At 40.3% G+C, this 22,447-nt stretch overlaps 2 protein-coding genes across 2 annotated transcripts in view; one reads left to right on the top strand and one right to left on the bottom strand.

The window, feature by feature from the left end:
* Positions 1 to 11,411, bottom strand: part of LOC135089182 (splicing factor 3A subunit 3-like) — a 32,809-nt gene extending 21,398 nt beyond the window's left edge. Inside the window, exon 1 of the mRNA XM_063984503.1 lies at positions 11,074 to 11,411. Within this exon, the coding sequence (XP_063840573.1) occupies positions 11,074 to 11,169 (96 nt within the window). The 5' untranslated portion in view covers positions 11,170 to 11,411. The remainder of the gene's footprint in view (positions 1 to 11,073) is intronic.
* A 445-nt stretch (positions 11,412 to 11,856) lies between these two features.
* Positions 11,857 to 22,447, top strand: part of LOC135089180 (mediator of RNA polymerase II transcription subunit 19-like) — a 22,407-nt gene continuing 11,816 nt past the window's right edge. The window contains exon 1 of the mRNA XM_063984496.1: positions 11,857 to 12,144. Coding sequence (XP_063840566.1) covers positions 11,962 to 12,144 — 183 coding nt within the window. The 5' untranslated portion in view covers positions 11,857 to 11,961. The remainder of the gene's footprint in view (positions 12,145 to 22,447) is intronic.

Raw genomic sequence — 22,447 nt, 5'->3', positions numbered from 1 at the left:
TGTGTCAATTAAGCCACACCTCCTTTCTCAACCCCACTCCATGTCCGTCTCCCCATCCCCACTCCTTCCTTGTTTCTACATTTCTCATACCCCATCCCTATCTCCTCCATCTAAGGTCCCTCCCCCTTCTCTCTCTCTCTCTCTCTCTCTCTCTCTCTCTCTCTCTCTCTCTCTCTCTGTATGTACAGTGGCCGCAAAAAAGTATACATCACTGAAATTTGGTTAGTAAAACTACAGAATACAAAATAAGGCTGTTTTATTTACAATTAGTATTTGGACATATTCCCCTTGGACTTCAGAACACTCTGGATCCTCCTGGGCATGGAAGCAGCAAGGGTGGAGAAGTAGGAGGCATCGAAGTAGATCCATATCTTTTTCAGCTCCTCTGTCAGGTTCTTGATGCTGCTGGGGCACAAATTTTTCAGCTTGGTCTTCATTTCCTGCCAGGCGTTTTCGATGGGATTGAGATCTGGGGAGTTGCCTGGCCAGTTGAGAACATGAATATTGTTTTTCACCATGAACTCCTTGGACTTATGTGCTGGTGCTAAGTCATGCATAAGATATTCTGCTTCGTGAATGCTCCAAGATGTCAGCATGTGCTCCTCCAAGACCTCAATATAATTAGTTGTCTTCATCATCACTTTCTTAGGAAGAAAGTAGAGTCCAGCAGAGCCCTTATGACCAGTGAATGCCCTCCATACCATAACATTGGGGGTTTGACCGTTTTGACAGTGTTGCGAGGGTCATAACGGGACATGTTACTGGGCCTCCTCATGACCTTGGAGCCATCCCTGAGCAGACCGAATGTGCTTTCATCGCAGAACATTACTTTCTGCCAGTCTGCTGATGTCCACTCCTTGCATTTCTGGCAGAAATCCAGACGTCACTTCTTCATAGCCTCCGTTAGAAGCGGTTTCTTGGCGGCACAGCGTACTGGCAATTTTAAGTCCTTCTGAAGGCGGTGTTGAATAGTTCGCATCAAGAAGTTCTGCTGGAGGTTGGGGTGTATCTTTTTCAAGATAATGGCTGTAATCGAAGGGTCTTCCTTCACCTCTCTTGCCAGGACCTAGTCTGTGCACGGAGACATCTTCCTTGGTGCCTGAGAACCTGGTTTTTTGGCTGGTACTGCGCCAGGAGGGAGGTTCTCTGCAGTGGTTTTTAGCTTGTAAATGGTCCTCCCTGTCATCTTTAATTCTGCTGCTACGTGTATGACAGACCAGCCTTCACCTAGGAGGGTGAGGGCTCGGGTTTTATCTTGAAGAGACAGCTGTGCATAACCCATGAAAATGAATGTGGGCGTCTGGTAGCATGTCAAAAATTGGTGCGCAAGTAGAAAATGGGGGAGCTCAGGAGCAGCTTAACAGAAACCCTCTCTGTAGAAGTGCTGGAGGCACAATTAGGCCTGGTGTGATAGGGAACAATGAATGGAGGCGGGCACTAGCCGACCAACATCATCACTAGCTCTGTCCACTCTGCTGGTGGCGGGGATGCAAATAATCACTACACGGATATTCCCATGTGTACTTTTTTATTGTGGTGAAAATACATACTTTTCTTTTGCGGCGACTGTATGTATGTATGAACTTATGAAGGAGGTATGAGAAGCATGGTGAATGGGGAGAGGGACAGGAATGGGGATGTGGTGGGGGAGAGGAAGAAGGCAGGCCCAAGATTCATGTCAAAGGCAACTCTAGCCAATGACAGCTGTCACGAAAAAAAAGATGATAGCTGTCACTTTTGTTAGAGATATTGATAGGAAAGCTGCTTCAAGTAGGGAGCTGTCTGTACATATATAGACCTTATCTATTTATCAATATATAAAACTATGTTCTTATATAAATAAATAAAAAAAATAATAAAACAAAAAATAAAAAAAAATTAGGCTGTTTTTTAATGCCAACTGTGGCTCCTCCTGCATCACAAACTTTGTGTATAATCATTTTACCTTGCTTAATGTTTTATGATCTAAGACCAATACTAACACTCCTATTTATTTGCTCAGGCACTCCACAGACCACCATGTTGTTCTTCCTATCAAATTTGCTCTACCTAGAGATGCAGCTTTCTCCACAAGATCTCTCTCCATATCCTGCCAATTTTGAACACTCTGTTCTTGTATCTGTTTCACCTCTTTTTTTCAATACATCCTTGTAACATTCAAGATGGATATTATCCTCAATGCACATCCTCTCCTTCACCTCAGCTATTTTACTGGCCACTGTGCTCTTCACATTCCTTCATTACTTTTCCAAATTTACCTTCTGAATCTAACTCCAACACTTTGAGCCTTGACTTCATCTCATCTTGCCTTCTCTGGATTGTTGTCACTTGAGACCCAATCTTTCCAGTAATAACATTGCACTAATTACAATACCAATGAAGGTATTCAAGATCATAACTCACTAGAATTTCTGTGCTGGGAAGGAAGCTAGGAAGGAGCAAAAGAGAATGAGCAGATAGTGTAGATGGCTGAGGAAAAAGAAGCATGAAAGCAATGAGGCAGAGAATGAGTATCAGAATGCATAGGCAGCGTATGTGAAACAGAAGAGACTGACAAGGCGGCGAATGATAATGAAAGCCAAAGTGAAGTGTGAAAGGAGTGTGATTGAATCTTTAAGGGAGAAAGGCATGGAAAGTAGCTGTGAATGGTACAAATTCATGAGAGGTGAGAATATGTCAGGCAGTGTTGGTGTGGAGAGTCTGAAACCAAATTATGAACAGAGAAGGAAGGAATCGGGAAGGCAATCACACAGTTCCGGAAAGAGGTGTGTGGTGTTGTTGAGATGTTTGGTGTTAGAGAAGGATGTGTGACATTGGAAAGGAAGAATGCAGTTGAACTGGGTGAGAGAATCAGCAGGGAGGAGGTGTGAAAAGGTAGAAGAACAGGAAGGCAGCAGGGGCAGATGAGATACCCTATGAGATGTATGAAAATAGAGGAAAAGTTGTGATTAACATGATGACAGAGATATTTAACCAGGTGTGGGAGGGAGAGTACCAAGAGTGTGGAATGAATGCAGGGTGACTCTGTAAGGGAGGATACAAGAGTAAGAATGAGTTGAAGAACTACAAGGCAATTGCATAAGTGAACACAGTTGACAAAGTGTTCACTGCAGTGTTAAATGAGAAATTGTGAAAATGGACTGAGAGAGCTAGAGTGCTAGGTGAGGAACAAAATGGCTCCATGTCGGCAGAACTGAGGATAATATATTTGTGGTGAATGAAATGACAGAGAAAAAAAATAGGGATGGAGGTAAATAATTGTACTTAGGTTTTCTGGATATAGAAAAAGCTTATGCTAGGGTTGAATAGAGAAATGCTAGATAGAATCTTAGAAAAAATTGGGTTGAGTGCAAAGATATTAAACATAGTGCATAGCATGTATGCTAACAGAAGAGCTAAATACAGACTAGGAGATATAAAAACAGACTGGGTGAAGAGTGGGAGCGGAGTTAAGCAAGGATGTATATTGTCACCAACCCTTTTCAGCTTGTATACAGAGGAGTTAGCAACCAGAAAGAGAACGAATGCAGGAGTAAATGTGGGGAAAGAGAAGATATGTGTGCACTTTTTTATGCAGATGATGTAGCCGTTACGAGTGAATCAGCAGATGAGCTCCAAAGGTTGCTGAATGTTGTAGATGGGTATGGAAGAGACTTTGGAGTTAGGTTTAGCAGTGAGAAAAGTAAGGTATTGACTGTGAATAGGTCAGAGGATGAAAGTAATGCTGTATGGAGAATTGGAGAGAATGAGCTGAAGCAGGCACAAGAATACAAGTACTTAAGGATGTGGATGAGTCCAAATGGATGTGAAAAGGCAAAGAATGAAAAGATAAGCTTGATGAACCAGTGGGAAGGTCAACTGGGAAGCAGAGCAAGGATGAAAGGGAGTAAGTGTGACATGCTGAGAGAAAAGTGGAAGAGTGTAGCTGTGCCAAGTATAATGTGTGGCATGGATGTGACTGCATGGAAAGTGAAACTGATAAGTTACAAGTAGGGCAAAATAGAGTAACTAGGATGGCAATGAATGCACCTAGGTACACAGCACTGGAAACTTTGAGAGGTGATATGGGATGGAGCATGTTTAGAGAAGGACTTACAAAAGCAACACTTAGGTACAAGATTAAGCTTGAAAGAATGGATGTTGCAAGAATAGCAAGAAAGGAGTATGTGTGGAATGAAAGCAGGACCAAATGGAGGAAGAGGTGCATGAGAATGACAGACAGGAATGGATTACACATTGTATGGGGATGAGAATGACTGGGAGAAATCAAAATGAGCATGAATATGTTGTGACAAGAGGAAGCAGAGTAGGAATAGAATAGGATGTGACAAAATGGAAGAGTGAGATAGACAGAGAAGTGAAGTGTGTGGGACTGAATAAATGGAAGAATGACAGTGAAGGAAAGAGCACTCTAGAATGATACAAGGAGAAAAAGACCCTGATGTATGAAAGGTGGTATGATGGAAGCCTGGGCGGTGATCTTCTCTTCCGAGCTAGGGCACAGTGTACGGATGTGAATACAAGGAATTACAGATGGTCTGAGTCCCGCTGCAAAGTATGCCAGATGTGTGACATGGGAGAGGATGAGACAGTGGAGTATGTGGTGCTGGAGTTTGAAAGGTATAATAGAGACAGGAGAGAGAAAATGCAAGTAAAAGAGTGGAGGACACAGGAAGGGAATGAATGATGGTGCTGGTGGCACTGTGTAGAGAGAAGAATGAAAGGATGACTGAGGCTGTGAAAGAGTTTCTGGAGAGAATGTGGCATGCCAAATGTAGGGACAATTAGTGTTAATTTTTCTGCTTGTTTTCTGTCTGTTTGTCTCCTACAGGAGCTGGCAATCCAAAGGCCTGGTTCAGGAGTGATCCTGAGCCATCTGTAGCATCAAGATCAAGATCAAGTGCAAATGCCTATAAAACAACGTTTTCTGAAATTCAGCATCACAGTTACGAATGTAAAGAAAAAACTCATTTTTACCATTTGCAATGAAAATAAACTATCACCTTTCAAAACAAAGCATCATATATTAAACAGAAAAAAATAGAACTTGATCTCTATAGTAAATAAAATATTATCGCCTTTTAAAACAAAGAATCATATATAAAATAGAAAAAAATTAAACTTGATCCCTGTAGTAAAGAAAATATAAATCAAAGTGAGATACGTGGTCACTGACTGGGTACAACCACCTGCCCACCTCAACAACACCCACATCACTCCCGGCCTGGCCAGAGCATGGCGTACACTGCCCCACCTTATCACACCTGCCCTGCCCCATTCCTTTTTTTTTTTTTTTATGTAGGAGGGATGCTGGCAAAAAAAAAAAAAAAAAAAAAAAAAAAAAATACAGATGCCAGTCCCAGAAGAGGGTCCAGAGCGGTAGTCAAAAGTTGAAGGATAAGTGCCTTGAAACCTTCCTCTTGAAGGAATTCAAGTCATAGAAAGGTGAGAATACAGAAGCAGTCAGGGAGTTCCTGAGTTTACCAGAGAAAGGGATGAATGATTGAGAATGCTCTCTTGCATTAGAGAGGTGGACAGAATAGGGGTGAGAGAAAGAAGAAAGCCTTGTGCAGCGAAGCCATGGGAGGAGGGGAGGCATGCAATTAGCAAGATCAGAAGAGCAGTCAGTATGAAAATAGCGGTAGAAGAACACTAGAGATGCAACATTGCGGAGATGAGAGAGAGGCTGAAGACAGTCAATTAGAGGAAAGGAGTTGATGAGACGAAAAGCTTTTGATTCCATCCTGTCCAGAAGAGTGGTATGAGTGGAACCCACCCAGACCTGTGAAGCATACTCCATACATGGATGGATAAGGCCCTTGTTCTACATAGTTAGCAGCTAGGGGGGTGAGAAAAACTGGTGGAGACATCTCAGAACGCCTAACTTCATAGAAGCTGTTTTAGCTGAAGATGAGATGTGAAGTTTCCAGTTCAGATCATAAGTAAAGGACAGACCGAGGATGTTCAGTGTAGAGGGAGGGGGCCGGTTGAGTGTCACTGAAGAAGAGGGGATAGTTGTCTGGAAGGTTATGTTGAGTTGATAGATGGAGGAATTAAGTTTTTGAGGCATTGAACAATACCAAGATTGCTCTGCCCAAATCAAAAATTTTTGAAAGATCAGAGGTCTGGCATTCTGTGGCTTCCCTGCGTGAAATGTTTACTTAATAAATCTTGAAGTAAAAATTAACCTAACTTAACCACACCTAATATAATTTAACTGCACCTAATCAAACCAAACCACACCTAACCTAACCTAATCACATTTAACCTAACCACACCAAACCCAACATTTTTATTTTTTTTTCTATGTAGAAAGGACACTGGCCAAGGGCAACAAAAATCTAATAAAAAAATGCTCACCGAAATGCCAGTCCCATAAAAGGGTCAAAGCAGTGGTCAAAAATTGATGAATAAGTGTCTCGAAACCTCCCTCTTGAAGGAATTCAAGTCATAGGAAGGTGGAAATACAGAAGCAGGCAGGGAGTTCCAGAGTTTACCAGAGAAAGGGATGAACGATTGAGAATACCGGTTAACTCTTGCGTTAGAGAGGTGGACAGAATAGGGGTGAAAGAAAGAAGAAAGTCTTGTGTAGCGAGGCCGCGGGAGGAGGGGAGGCATGCAGTTAGCAAGATCAGAAGAGCAGTTAGCATGAAAATAGCGGTAGAAGACAGCTAGATATGCAACATTGCGGTGGTGAGAGAGGGGCTGAAGACAGTCAGTTAGAGGAGAGGAGATGATGAGACGAAAAGCTTTTGATTCCACCCTGTCTAGAAGAGCAGTGTGAGTGGAACCCCCCCAGACATGTGAAGCGGAGATGTCTCAGAACACCTAACTTCATAGAAGCTGTTTTAGCTAGAGATGAGATGTGAAGTTTCCAGTTCAGATTATAAGTAAAGGACAGACCGAGGATGTTCAGTGTAGAAGAGGGGGACAGTTGAGTGTCATTGAAGAGGAGGGGATAGTTGTCTGGAAGGTTGTGTCGGGTTGATATATGGAGGAATTGAGTTTTTGAGGCATTGAACAATACCAAGTTTGCTCTGCCCCAATCAGAAATTTTAGAAAGATCAGAAGTCAGTACATGACATGTCATGTATTGAGGTAAATATAAAAGACAAAATTAAGGATTTACACAGCATTTCTTTGCTACTTCCACACTAGTCCTAACCTAAGGAAACATTGGAGAGATAAAAAATAATAAGTCAGACCTGGGTGTAATCTACATATTACCCAAATTAAATGCAGATTGGCGAAATTACTTCTGTATTTTCTTTAATTGGCTAGTGGCGGCATTCTCAAACTAAAAAATTAATCATCCTGACTACTTTTGCAGTTAATGTTCACAACAGATGCTTCTTACTTTGCCATTTAACACTGACATGATGGTATAGTATACTTAATGTAGTGTATGTCTATACAAGTTTCAGATAGCTTCTCCTATAGTTAATACACAAATTTGTGCTGAAAACATAGGTGCCTCCTAGAGCCTAAGTCCACAAATCGTATATATGGCACGGCTCTTTTCACACACACACTGAGCCCTGGAACGCTTCCTATCCGCCTCAGGAAGTAGTTCAAGTGTGAGTGAAATACATAAAAAGTTTTTTGTCCATACATAAGTTCAGCTTGTTTGTTGGACTGAAACTATTGAACGATAAGTATTTTATTATGAGGCACATTTTATTTGCGAGAAATATAAAGGACACTACAAGGGTGATAATATGTGCTGCCCCATCAAGGAAGGTGTCACAATGCCTTGCCAGTTAGACTCCAGCAGTCATCATGGAAAGTTAGGAAGACTATGATCTATGTTTCTTGATATGCCTTTGAAAAAATGGCAGCTTTCATCTTCACAACTTTGAAGTTTGGCACTGGTAAATGTTAATGTATCTTATTTCTTTATATATAACAATTTTTGATGCCAGCATGTTGAAGAATAACATGTGACCAAGTCACAAGGCTGGATAGTCTACCTAAGAAGCAGCCATTTTAGGTAATGTTAGGTTAGGTAATACTAGGTTAGGTTAGTGTCCTTAAGGGAGGATCCAGGGGGCCAAAGCCCCCTGGTTAAGTGGGTAAATTTCTAACTTAACTGGGGTGGCAAAGTTAGTTAGGTTAGAAATTTATCCACTTGTCAAAACATGATGTCTTATCCTTAGACTTTGTCATGAATGTCTATGTTTGCCCTAATTTGGCTCTCTGCATCCCCATCCCAACCCCTGATTCCCCACAGGTCCCCCAAGCTTGTTGGGGGAATGGGAGGTTATGTAAGAAGTTATTGTAAATTTTTACTCACAGATTAATCTTTAAAAATGGGGAGTTCAGAACTAACCCACCAGATGTCATTACTACTACATGTCTCCTAGTGTTAAGCTAAAATATTGTTATTGTAAATCCCACATGCATACAGATGCCTAGAACATTGATCATTATGATACTTTTGAAATTCTGCATTGACTTATAAATAACTTATATGGATAATTTTGAGAGAAGTTGGTCAAAACAGAAGTATTTTTTTGTGATTATTTAGTAATAGTTATCAATATTTTAAATACAGCATATTACAAGTCTAAAATCTATTGAACTGGACAATGAAAAATATAAAAAACATGACTGTACTATATAGTATGACATAACATACTCAGTAACATTGTGATATAAGGATATTGTTATTTTTATGGGGATTTTATCTCTTTCATGAAGCGAGTGACATGACAAAATAATTGAACACCAAAACAAACATCTCTCAGGACTGCTCTGGCATAACAGGAGAGGAATACAGGAAGCCACAGGTTCATGGAGTAGTGGCATGGACACTGCAGCAAGTATTAAATGGTTGTCCAACTATGTGTTTGTTAACTTCAACTAAGGTGGGCCAGTCAGATGTTTGTTCTGGTTAGATATGCAGCATTACTCTCACCAGGATACTCGAGTTGCCTATTTTTAATTAAAATTGTTGTGTCCATATACAGTAAAATCCCTCTCATCCGGCATTCGAATATCTGGCAGCTTCAAGTATCCGGTACATTTTTCCCAAGTTGTGCGTGGTTGGCAAGCACAAGAAGCCGCGCTGTTTTAAGAACATGAATTACCTGCCTGTCGATTATCGTAATCAACGAAGTGCTTGGATGACAGCTGAAATTTTCCTTGACTGGTTCAAGCATTGCTTTGTGCCATCTGTCAAGGAAGATCTGAGGAAAAATGGTCTCCCAGAGGACAGTAAGGTAGTTTTATTATTAGATAATTGTAGAGCTCATCCACCAGCAGAGGAACTTGTTGTGGGAAATACTTTTGCTGTATATTTGCCCCCTAATGTCACAAGTGTTATTCAACCCATGGATCAGGGAGTCATTCAAAATTTTAAGATGAACTATCGTAAGAGTTTCCTTCGCAAACTTGTTAATTATGAGGACGGCACAATCCTCGAGTTCCAAAAACAGTTTAATGTTAAGGATGCGACATTCATGGCTTCACTTGCTTGGCTAAACGTTAAAAGGCAAACATTGATGCGATGTTGGCGCAAATTGTACCCTTTGATGATGTGTGATGATGAGAATGATGAGGAGTTTGAAGGGTTTGTAGGTGGCATGAAAAATTCGGTGGTGAGCGAGCTGAGGGAAATGGGGGGAAATGTGCAACTTAAAGTGACAGATGAAGCGTTACAGGAATGGGTGGACGTGGACGAAAATCAGGCCGTAATATTCATTCTCACAGATGAGGAACTTATCAACGCTGTAGTAGAAGATCATTTAGAGAAAATTAGTGATGATAGTGATGATGATGATGATGATGATAATGAGCCTAAAGTAACTTGGGAACAGGCTGCGAAACACATAGTTGGCTTTGTCAGGTTTACTGAGCAGTGCACATACATGTCAACCCGAGATGTTATGACCCTTCACTGCATTGAGAATGAGTTTTTGCTGCAAAGAAGGAGCTGCAAACAAGGAGACATTAGAAACTATTTTAAAGTAGCTTGTAAGGGAAAAGAAGTGGGGCAAACAAGTACAGAATCTGATGATGTTGATGAGACGGAGGGTGTTGAATGAGAGGTGTGGGGAACGAAAAAGTGTCACAAACACTCGTACATTTTCATATCTTTATTGTATGCTATACATGTTGGCTAATATTGAATAAGGCAAATAAGTGTATATGTACTTTATTTTTGTAACCCATCAACTTTTTTATAAGAGGAAAGTATTAAAGAGAATGTTAGTACAGTAGTATTGTGTTGGTGAGTGTGAGGTGGCAGCGCGGGTGGCGACGCGCGGCACGGCAATCAGCTGATCTTTGTTATGGTAAGATGCGTGAGTGTAGGGTGGTGACTGTGGACATAATTTCACTTCTATTCAAGTATTCGGCAGTATTCAAGTATCTGGCATGTCGGTGGTCCCGTTGATGCCGGATAAGAGGGATTTTACTGTACTAGGAAGTTGATCTATATGATTTGGAGTGGCAAAGACATGTTGTCTTCATTTTACTGTTGTCTACATTAATACACCTGATCAACGGTGTACTTTTTTTGTAAATCTCCAGATAACCAAATTGATCTAAATGCCAATTCACTAGAAAATCAACTTAAATACTTTTGTTCATGAATACAGTTTGATTTTACCTGTGTTGCTACTAAGAGGGAATTGTGTAGAAAATATATTATATAACCTCATTACATCTTTATGTATATAAGCACTTTATGACACTGTAGGCATATTTGATACTGCTCCTATCTGTGAGAGGGGGACATGTCTGGTGCTGCCTCCTGGTGAAACTCACTAGTTTACCAAACTCCCTATTGTTCTCAACATTATAAATAATTTGCGGTGGGTATATGTAGGGTTCAAATTACTCAATGAGAAGCTCTATCGAATGTTGAGATTAGTGTAAGAATAAAATGATACCCAAAACCGTTTATAATTACGTTTAAGATTATAAATTTACCAATCAAGTAAGCTTCATAACCTTTTTGGTAATGTCTTCATTGATAATTAACTCCCAAAAATTCTTGAAGCGCCTCCAAGGCAGCATCAGAACTCCTGCTCATTTAAAATGTCTCTACTCAACTCTACGTTAACTTACTGAGTTTTTCTTGTGCAGACACTCTTTGACCATTGCTGCCATGAGTCGCTCCCGCTCCTCATGGTAGCGCCGCTGCTGCTCCAAGATAGTGTCCATCACCTCCACCAACAAGCCGGGGCTTCTAGGCAAAACTTTGTGTCGCTCACCAGGGTCCTCTTCTGCTATAGATATCTCCTGTTTACATATGTCTGCTTTGTACTGTCCCTTAGTCTGTAGGTAGCACAATCATGTCCTGCTGAGTCCTCCTAAATGATATAAGCGGTCGCACACTCTCACACGCACGCACACACATAAACACGTACCAGGCCCGCCGTAAACAAACACTGAACGTTCAGCGAGTTACCATGGTTCTTTTTAAGAGATATGTCATTTTTATTTTATTTTATTTTATCCACCTTCTTCATAGACACATGCGTGTTTAAAATATTTTATTTTCTAAATAGAGTTAGCTACTTACTCAAAAGCTGTAGTATGTTCTGCCCATAAATTGGCCACTGATGGATGAAAATGAATCAGCCTTTCAGAAGTTGTTAGATATTGGTTGTAGATATGTAAATATATTTCAACAAATATTGGATATATAAGAAAAACAATATAAATAAAATAGCCAACAAATAAATAATCATACGAGCGTATAAGTAATACGTGATGTACAATACATGTCCTTGAGATGTTTTTGCAGTACTGCAGTGCCATAGTTTTCTGTTTTTCACATATATTTATTTACAAGTTATCAAATATATGCTTAAATTAATAAAATAGAGCACTGGTAGTGAAGGGAGGGGTGGGGGAGGGAGGCCTGACGCAGCGCCTGTTTGCTAGTGTGCCACAGCTGGACCCTGACCATGGCGGGCTGTGGCTTTTAAGTGTTGCGTTGCATCACACACCATGAATGAATTAACCCGCAAAGTGGACGCTTCATTCTCTCCTAAATCCTCGCCGAGGGGCTCACGATCGCCAATGGCTAACCAGATGCTATCCAGAAATGACTCCACGGGCACGCTCAAGATGACCATATCAGCGGGCAAGCACCCCGCGGTGGTCCACTCGGGGCCCTTCTACCTCATGAAGGTGAGCCCGACAGTGACCCTTGCTGCATATCACGTACTTAAGTGGGGGAGGGACGGGGAAGACAATGGGAGTGTATATAGATGAGGGGATGAGGTTTTGTTGTTATATCAACCTGGTAGGTATACTGTCCAGGGTTGTTGGAGTATATATATATATATATATATATATATATATATATATATATATATATATATATATATATATATATATATATATATATGAGAGAATTTGGGTTCTGGGTGTATACTCCTTGTTATGCATGCTATTTTACCGATCTCGGCTATTTTGTCGATAAACATTTTTATTATTGTGAAGGCAACTCATGTTAAAAATAACAACACAGATTTACCACAAATTGTTCAGACAATTTCAAGTCTTTTCCACCATCAGTTGTTAAAACACGTTTAAATATTTTTTCATCATCAATTATGTATAAAAAAAAAAAAAAAAGTCTGAATATTTCAAGCACTTCAGTCATAACAGTCTCTGCAAATTCAAAACTTACCCTTGAGCATAGTTCTCTTACCAACGCACTTCATGCACACCCACCGAAGACAGCAGTCAAAGATCACAGAATTTATGTCAAGTCCTGCCTACACAGCACACATCCACAGCACTGATGATCTCAAGGCTCCATACACATGTTCCATAGCTTTCTAAATATCCAGATCAAAATATCTGCAGATCTTCTGGATTGACATTCTCGTCCAGATGTGCTGTTGGTATTGCAGAAGGGTTTTATTCCACAGTATCTTTAGAGAGAAGTTCTCCACCAGTAGCACAAATGGCATCTTTATCACTGACAAAGTACTCAGGTATCTGTAGATCCCTGTCACTGGGTGACTTCTTAATGAATGGAGTTGGGTGATCAAGTCTTGATTTTTTCTTGGGAAGTCCATAAAAAAACAGTACTGTTTGACCTCCTGGATCAACCCCTTTTCTTTGACTTTGGAGACAAAGTGACATTGTCTAAATTAGGATCAGCAGGTTCTGCAATGGCACAGGGCTCTGAAACTGTAGATGACTGTAGGTGTGTTGTTATTTTAAACATAACCTACCTTCGTAATAATAAAAATATTTACTCGTAAAATAGCCTTGGAGTCTGTTTTTCCAGGACCAGTAAAACAAGCTTAAAAGCATGTTGGTCTATTTTACTGGGAGCAGCAGAATAGCCCCCTCCAAAAAACAAACAAGAAGAGTGCTTTCAACATTTCCCACAATCTTAAAACAAACCAGGAAGAGTGCAGGACTTTTAAGAAGAGGGGTATTGTAAGGTAAAAAACAATTTCTGACACATTTCAATGTTAAAAAACATTAAATCACTAAGAAAAGATGAAAATGAAGTTCAACATAACCTGGTATGAGCTTCCTTGACGGTCTGCAGCTGCTGATATGCAGAGGAATTACGACTCTCAAATGAACTTGGACTGCCCTGGATCTTGGTAAATAAGCATTTGTGATGGATATTTCACAGTATATATATATATATATATATATATATATATATATATATATATATATATATATATATATATATATATATATATATATATATATATATATATAATAGCCAAATTATTTTAAGCTGCAAAATCTGACTATAGAGTCCTTAAAAACCACAGGAAGACAGCACCAAAATCACTGTTTTGAATTATCGATGGTTAAAATTGACACATATTCAAAGAACCATAACTAATTGAGATATTTAAGTGATTCAAGTGATAGGATGTAGTTTGTCCAATGATGATTTTAATGGTAAGAAATAAGAAAATTGGAAATGAATATAAATATTGTTTATGGCAAATATCAATTAAAATACAAGACCAAAAATTAATGTTTGAAAGTCATTGTAAAAGATGACGTACTATACAGTCACTCAAGAACTTGAAAAATCACAAGGAATAAGTGAAAATGTAAGATACAGAACCTTGGTTCTTGAATTTAATTCCTTCCTGAATGCTGTTCAGAATCTGAAATGTTTGGAAACCGAAACTATTTTCCCCATAGGAATCAGTGTAGCCTAAAATGGATTAATTCATTCCCAAACACCTGTTCACCTTGTCTTAGTGGTTTATTACAGATGCTTCCACTGCCAAAATGGCCACTCCACAACATCTCCAGCTCAGAATTTATTTATCCAGAAAGGACATATTGAATGAACTTGAAACTGTTTGTTTACATTGAGGTTCTTAAACAGGATCACATTTACCATTTCAGAAATTTATTTACTGTTTTACCCACTGTGTCTCTCCACCAAATACAGAAAAACAAAGGATATATTTATAGAAAATATGAATTAGTAATAAGCGACAGCTTTTACTTTGTCTCTATTCGAAATCAAGAAACCTTGTTCAAGAACTGAATTATGGTACAACAGAAGCAGTTACAAGTCCAAAATTCTGTTTGAAAAGGGAGGCTTTCAGAAACCGAGGTATGTACATACTTATCTCTGCTTTAATTTAAACACAAAGGAATGTAGCAATGCAGGGATGCTGCAACTTAAAGGACAGATATACATCACTTGCATTCCTGATGCTCATGCTAATGCTGTCTGTAGCTGCCTGAAGGCAGCTAAAGGATTTTAGACCCACATGGTGATGCGAATTGTTTATTGCATTCGATCAAACCTGAAGACATACATAATAAACATAAGACGTGTAGCACTGCTAACCATTAAATACTGTATCAACATAATGCATCACTAATCATGGATTATGCTGATTAGGTCAATCGACCCCTCGTAATACAAATGTGGAACTCACATGTGTGGGGTCTTAAGGAGGCCTGTTGCCAAGCAACACCCGTGTTTGTATTGTAGTGATCCGATCTTTCCTGAACTCAGTGGAGGTACAAAGGGATCTGTCCCTCCAGGCTTTGTCCCTGCTGGCCCTCGGTGCCTCACGCCTGCCCATCTTACCCTTAGGTCAGCAATAGTTCCTGGGTGACCCATTCCTCTGCAGAGATCCCTCCGTGTCTTATCTACCCTATGGGTTATGTCATCAACTTTACTATGTAAACAGTAAACACAACCCTCACTACCTCTCTACAGCTAAGCTCTCCACAGCTAGTTCCTCTCACACAACTTCACTACTGCAATTAATTACTATAATGAATTCAGTTTCCTTAATCTCTACTCTAGTTAACTCAGTTTCCTTAGTGTTACCCATGCTTCATATTAGTCTCTCACCACCAGCCTCACAGGATCTTGTGAGGCGACACAGCTGGCAATTATACTCCCCTCGTTTACTTAACTTTTATAGCACCAGAACTTAATATACTAGTTCATTTTAACTCTCATAACACAGAACATGTTATTTAGCATATGCTTGTTCAACAACAACTTTCACCAGCTCGGTGGTCTTTCACCTGCTTGGTGGTAACACCGTCGCTTGTCTGCCAGTCACGAATTTGCCCCCATAGTCACTCTGGCAGTAAAGAAAAAAAATTCCTACTAAAGTACCAGTTTGGTTCTATAAACAGTCAGTCTTATTATACAGTACTAACACAATCAGCTGTTTATCAATACAATGAAAATCAAGGCTGTGCAGCTGTAGTAAAATCGATGGATGAAAAGTTATTCACTATCATTACTATTACTCCCATTATTCTTGTATAGTTGCTGTAATCATTAATAATAATAGTACTGTTATGAAAGTAGAAAGTAGGGCTTTGTACATGTAGTGTGTTTATATGTTTAGTAGTTATGTGTGCCATGTGTTGTGTCCTGAGCATGGGAGAGTGTGCATGGGATTACATCTCTCAGTCCATGTCTAGTGCTGTGTAGAGCACATATCCGAGTGTGGGAATACAGGCACCACCCAGCATATGAACAAGTTATGTTCCAGACAGCTGTTCATACAGTGAAATATTTATATGGTGGATGTAATGGTTCCATGAAAGAGAAGTGCATCCTAATAGTGCATGAAATTGTACCAAAATAAACAATAATGTACTAAGGTAATGATTCTCATACCTGGTGCAGTAGTATAGTAGACTTAATGGATGAGTTGATGGGATGACTACTGCTGGTCATCATTGGAAGAATTGGAGGCAAAGGCAGGGGAAGGAGACAACTCTGATGTGATTGGTGAAGTTGCAAGAACACTTAGAAGAGAATTGAGGTCAGAGGCAGGTGAAGATGAAACTGGTGAAGTTACTGAAATATCTGAAGTTGAAGGCACTTGCTCACTGGTTTCCAAGGGTGGCCCTTGTTTCTTAAAGAACTGAAGAAGTAATGTGTGCACTGTCTTGCAATTTTTTAATTTTTTTGAAATTTTATTTATTTATTTATTTATTTTTTGTAGATAAGACAATAACACTGGATGGCATCTTGCATTGCTGTGGCTACCTTGTTAGATTGGTCATTAGGGTTCTGCAAAAAATAGTGAGGAATTTGTCAAGATAACTGAAACCTTCAGCTATCAACTTCGTGTCAAACGTCTTCACAGGGGCAGGTTCTTCATCGGACTCCTTTTCTTGTTCTTTTCGTTGCATCTTCTCCAGTTCTTTAAGTTCTTTGTTGATGAGTTCTTCTCCATGCAACTCAAGTAGCTTCATAGTCATCTTCTTCAAGGTCTAGGGCAAGACTTTTACTAATCTCCATAAGATTTTCCATGATTTACTTGCTGTCTTTTTTAAATCCTTTGAAGTTGGGGACCAAGTAGGGACACAGGTTTTTTCACACACTGGAGCGGTTAGTTTGCTTCACCTCATGTCACAAAGCATGGATGTTCCTGATACACTTGAAGATATCATAACTCTTCCAAAAGTCATATAATGCCATTTCAGAATTTTCATCAACTGTCTTGAGTGCTTGACTATAAGTATGTTGGGTGTAATATTTCTTGAAGGTAGCTATTACACTTTGATCCATGGGCTGAAGTAGTGAGGTGGTGTTAGATGGCAGAAACACAACTTTAATATCTGGATGAAAATCATCCTGGTGGGGTGGGTGGCCAGGGGCATAATTAAGAATGAGCAAAATCTGAAAAGGTTGCCCCTTTTCCTTGCAATACAGCCTCACTTGTGGAATGGAGTAATTAGGGAACTAATCCTTGAAGATTCCTTAGGTCACCCAGGCTTTCTTGTTCCATTTCCAAATAACAGGCAGGGAGCTCTTTGAAATATTTTTCAGCAGCTGTGGTGTCTCCACCTGGTAAACAAGCTTCAACTGCTAGGTTTGCACCTCACATCAAGATAAACCTGTCCTTAGCTGCCTTAAATCCTGGTTTTGTTTTCTCCTTATAGTTGATGTAGGTTTTCTCCTGTATTTTCTTCCAAACCAGCCTGGTCTCAGTAACGAAGATTTGTTTGGGCATGTAACTTCTGGACTGGATGATTTGCCTTGACTGGTGGAAATTTATTGGTGGCCTTCTTGTCAGCACTTACTGCTTCTTCAGTAACCAATACGTGATGTAGGTTTACCCGTTTCTTGAACCTGTTGAACCAGCCATAACATGCAGCGAATGTCTCTTCTTCCACACTTCCCCTGCCTTTGCCTTCAGATCGTTGAATAGAGATTTAGCCTCTTCTTGAATAACCTGCAGGCATAGGGCACTCTGCCGCTAATGTTTGAGCCATAACACAGGAAGTTTCTTCATCTCTTCTGTCACCTTGGTCCATTTCTTGCTCATAACTAGATTTCATTGGTATGATTCCTTTGACGTGTTCCATGATCCTTTCTTTCATTTTGTAGATTGTGAAGTGATTCATTCCATAGGGTTGTGCAGCAATCACCATCTTGCTGCAGTTGATTTTATTGATTATCACCACCTTTTTGAAACGAGATGGCTTGGCGTTTCCTTGGGGCATCAGCATCTTCGGTTGACGGTTGTTTATCTCCGGGCATAGTGGGTAATGGATTGACTAAAAATACATGGATAAAGTTAGATAGAGTGCAAGAGCGGGTCTGGACATTTGAATGGTACAGTGGCTGCAGTGAAATAGACCAACACTGTGGCGGATGCTACAGTGATGCCACTGTTGTAGGTAGTGGTAGGCAGCAGAAAACGGCAGATGGCACACAATACAAATCTCAAGTTACATTTGGTGTGCCATGAACACATTTTTGGCTGACAGCCCTTTATGTTCATAAACCCAAATGTTCATAAAGTGGATGTTTGTATAGCAGGTGATGCCTTTATGTGTGTGGGGGTTGCATTTTCTGGCTGTGTGGATGTGTTTTATGCCTGTTGTGCCTCTGTAGTATTGGCCACCTGCAACCTGCAAAGTGTGGAACAGGAAATGCTCCTCAGGTCCTGTGCTCTCTGGTCTAGTGAAGAGACTGGGGATGCCGGCAGTCGGCAAGTAGCAATGAAGGAGGAAGGATGTGAGAGGAGTCAATGGCCAGACTCAGAAAAGGGTGGATGCAGTAGAGTTGACAGCCAGACTCAGACAAGGGTGGATGTGGTAGAGAGTTGATGACCAGACTCAGCCAAGGATGGATGCAGTAGAGAGTTGACAGCCAGACTCAGTTGAAGGCAGATGCAGTTGAGAGTCTGTGGCAAGACTTAGAGGAGAGAGGACACAGGATGTAGCATTGGAGAGTCAGGGTTCAGCAGCTAGAGGTGGAGACATTGTGAAGCAGCTGTGGTGGTGGAATGAGTCTTGCCTGCAGGTCCATAAGAGATGGCAGAAGACTTCTAGCCTGAGGACACGAAGGTAGATGTTGTGGCTAGCTGCAGAGGATTACCTGCTGGCGGAGGCAAAGGGCAACCTGAGGAAGGATTGTGTGAGGAAGATGTGAAGTGTGCAAAAAATTATATAATGTATAGAATAATGACAAGTGGCTAGAGGTACTGTGGCGTGATGAATCCACTTTTACTATCATAGACACTAGGAGCAGAAATGTGTACCATCAGTCTGGCAACAACCATCTTGATCCTCTACTACATCTAAGTTGACTACTAAACACTTTCAAGACAACAACTGATTGGGCTTTGCTTGGCAGGCTCAGAAGCTCCTACCACTTTGGGTTGGAAAAAAACCTGGGTTTATAAAAAACACTGGGTTTGAGGTTTTATTTATTTATTTTTATTTATTTATTTATTTATTTATTTATTTTTATATTTTTTTTGTCTTTGGAGGACTCTATTGGGTTTTATTTATTTATTCATTTTCTGTTTGTTTATTCCTCATATTTATATGTAAATGCATTTACATAAGCAATTTAAAATTAATTTAGAGTGAAATAAAAGGTCTAGTGTTATCTGAAGTACAGACACTTGTTTAGGTCATGTTGATATGGGTTTGGTTGGACAAAGCCTGTGTTAACTTGTACTGTACAGGAAATGAACGGGTCGGGCTTGACTACTTTTTACATCTTTTATATGTACAGATAGTTCCCTACTTGATGAAGCAGCCTTCCTAACTTTATTTTTAGCTAAAGCCACTGTCAGCTCAAGGGATTTTAATAGGTAAATATCACAGGCCAGAACTCATGATGTGTCACACCTTTTTGAACCCCCACTCCCTTCTTGTTTCTACATTTCTCATACCCCTCTTCCTATCTCTTCCATCAAAGCTCCCCCTACTCTCTCTCTCTCTCTCTCTCTCTCTCTCTCTCTCTCTCTCTCTCTCTCTCTCTCTCTCTCTCTCTCTCTCTCTCTCTCTCTCTCTCTCTCTCTCTCTCTCTCTCTGTATGTGTGAAGGGGATATGAGAAGCAAATTAGTTATTTTTTATTTTCTATTTATTTATTTATTTATTTATTTTTTTTTTGGTGAGGGAGTTGAGGTTGGTTTTTTTATGCCAATCCTGTTACCATTACACCATTCTGTGTAGGTGGCATAATGTGTTAGGATTGGCATCTTCTTAAGGATGAAACAGAATTTTATACTAAATTGGTTGGCCATGCCCAGGACAGACTAATTCAATGTTGGGCACTGTAGTTTCATTATAGTAAAACTAAATGAGTATCACAAACTAAAAGACTATTACTGTAAAACTTAAGAAATGTGGAAAAAAGTTAGGATAACAATAGATAGATTACTTATTAAAAAAAGATGGGAGAAGCTATAAATATTTTGGTTACCAAAGGTTAAGGAAAATTTTTTAATGTGAAAAAAGACAGCCACTGATTATCAGCCAATGATCATTCTTCCCCATGCAACCTTCACATATAAATAAATGAATCAGAATTTGCAAGAGACACAGATTACAGATTAATTGAAAATGCAACAGAACTTACCAGAAAGAAAAAACCTCAAAATCAGTGAGTCTTTTTTTTTTTTTTATGTAGGAAGGACACTGGCCAAGGGCAACAAAAATCCAATAAAAAAATATGCCCACTGAAATGCCAGTCCCATAAAAGGGTCAAAGCAGTGGTCAAAAATTGATGAATAAGTGTCTTGAAACCTCCCTCTTGAAGGAATTCAGGTCATAGGAAGGTGGAAATACAGAAGCAGGCAGGGAGTTCCAGAGTTTACCAGACAAAGGGATGAATGATTGAGAATACTGGTTAACTCTTGCATTAGAGAGGTGGACAGAATAGGGGTGAGAGAAAGAAGAAAGTCTTGTGCAGCGAGGCTGTGGAAGGAGGGGAGGCATGCAGTTAGCAAGATCAGAAGAGCAGTTAGCATGAAAATAGCGGTAAAAGACAGCTAGATATGCAACATTGCGCCGGTGAGAGAGAGGCTGAAGACAGTCAGTTAGAGGAGAGGAGTCGATGAGACGAAAAGCTTTTGATTCCACCCTGTCTAGAAGAGCAGTATGAGTGGAACCCCCCCAGACATGTGAAGCATACTCCATACATGGACAGATAAAGCCCTTGTACAGAGTTAGCAGCTGGGGGGGTGAGAAAAACTGGCGGAGACATCTCAGAACGCCTAACTTCATAGAAGCTGTTTTAGCTAGAGATGAGATGTGAAGTTTCCAGTTCAGATTATAAGTAAAGGACAGACCGAGGATGTTCAATGTAAAAGAGGGGGACAGTTAAGTGTCATTGAAGAAGAGGGGATAGTTGTCTGGAAGATTGTGTCAAGTTGATAGATGGAGGAATTGAGTTTTAGAGGCATTGAACAATACCAAGTTTGCTCTGCCCCAATCAGAAATTTTAGAAAGATCAGAAGTCAAGCGTTCTGTGGCTTCCCTGCGTGATATGTTTATCTCCTGAAGGGTTGGACGTCTATGAAAAGACGTGGAAAAGTGCAGGGTGGTATCATCAGCATAGGAGTGGATATGACAAGAAGTTTGAATTAGAAGATCATCAATGAATAATAAGAGAGTGGGTGACAGGACAGAACCCTGAGGAACACCACTGTTAATAGATTTAGGAGAAGAACAGTGACCATCTACCACAGCAGCAATAGAACGGTCAGAAAGGAAACTTGAGATGAGGTTACAGAGAGAAGGATAGAAACCGTAGGAGGGTAGTTTGGAAATCAAAGCTTTGTGCCAGACTCTATCAAAAGCTTTTGATATGTCCAAGGCAACAGCAAAAGTTTCACCAAAATCTCTAAAAGAGGATGGCCAAGACTCAGTAAGGAAAGCCAGAAGATCACCAGTAGAGCGGCCTTGACGGAACCCATACTGGCAATCAGATAGAAGGTTGTGTAGTGATAGATGTTTAAGAATCTTCCTGTTGAGGATAGATTAAAAAACTTTAGATAGGCAGGAAATTAAAGCAATAGGACGGTAGTTTGAGGGATTAGAACGGTCACCCTTTTTAGGAACAGGTTGAATGTAGGCAAATTTCCAGCAAGAAGGAAAGGTAGATGTTGACAGACAGAGCTGAAAGAGTTTGACTAGGCAAGGTGCAAGCATGGAGGCACAGTTTCGGAGAACAATAAGAGGGACCCCATCAGGTCCATAAGCCTTCCGAGGGTTTAGGCCAGCGAGGGCATGGAAAACATCATTGCGAAGAATTTTAATACGTGGCATGAAGTAGTCAGAGGGTGGAGGAGAGGGAGGAACAAGCCCAGAATCGTCCAAGGTAGAGTTTTTAGCAGAGGTTTGAGCGAAGAGTTCACCTTTAGAAATAGATGTGATAGCAGTGGGTGCCATCTGGTTGAAATAGAGGAGGGAAAGAAGAAGCAAAGTTCTTGGAGATATTTTTGGCTAGATGCCAGAAATCACGAGGGGAGTTAGATCTTGAAAGGTTTCTGTTAATGAGGGAGTTTTTGGCTAGTTGGAGAACAGACTTGGCATGGTTCCGGGCAGAAATATAAAGTGCATGAGATTCTGGTGATGGAAGGCTTAAGTACCTTTTGTGGGCCACCTCTCTATCATGTATAGCACGAGAACAAGCTGTGTTGAACCAAGGTTTGGAAGGTTTAGGACGAGAAAAAGAGTGAGGAATGTACGCCT

The sequence above is a fragment of the Scylla paramamosain genome, chromosome 32, assembly GCF_035594125.1.
Source record: "Scylla paramamosain isolate STU-SP2022 chromosome 32, ASM3559412v1, whole genome shotgun sequence".
NCBI lineage: Eukaryota > Metazoa > Arthropoda > Malacostraca > Decapoda > Portunidae > Scylla > Scylla paramamosain.
The sequence above is the reverse complement of the archived record's forward strand: the minus strand, read 5'-3'. Positions and strand labels throughout refer to the sequence as shown.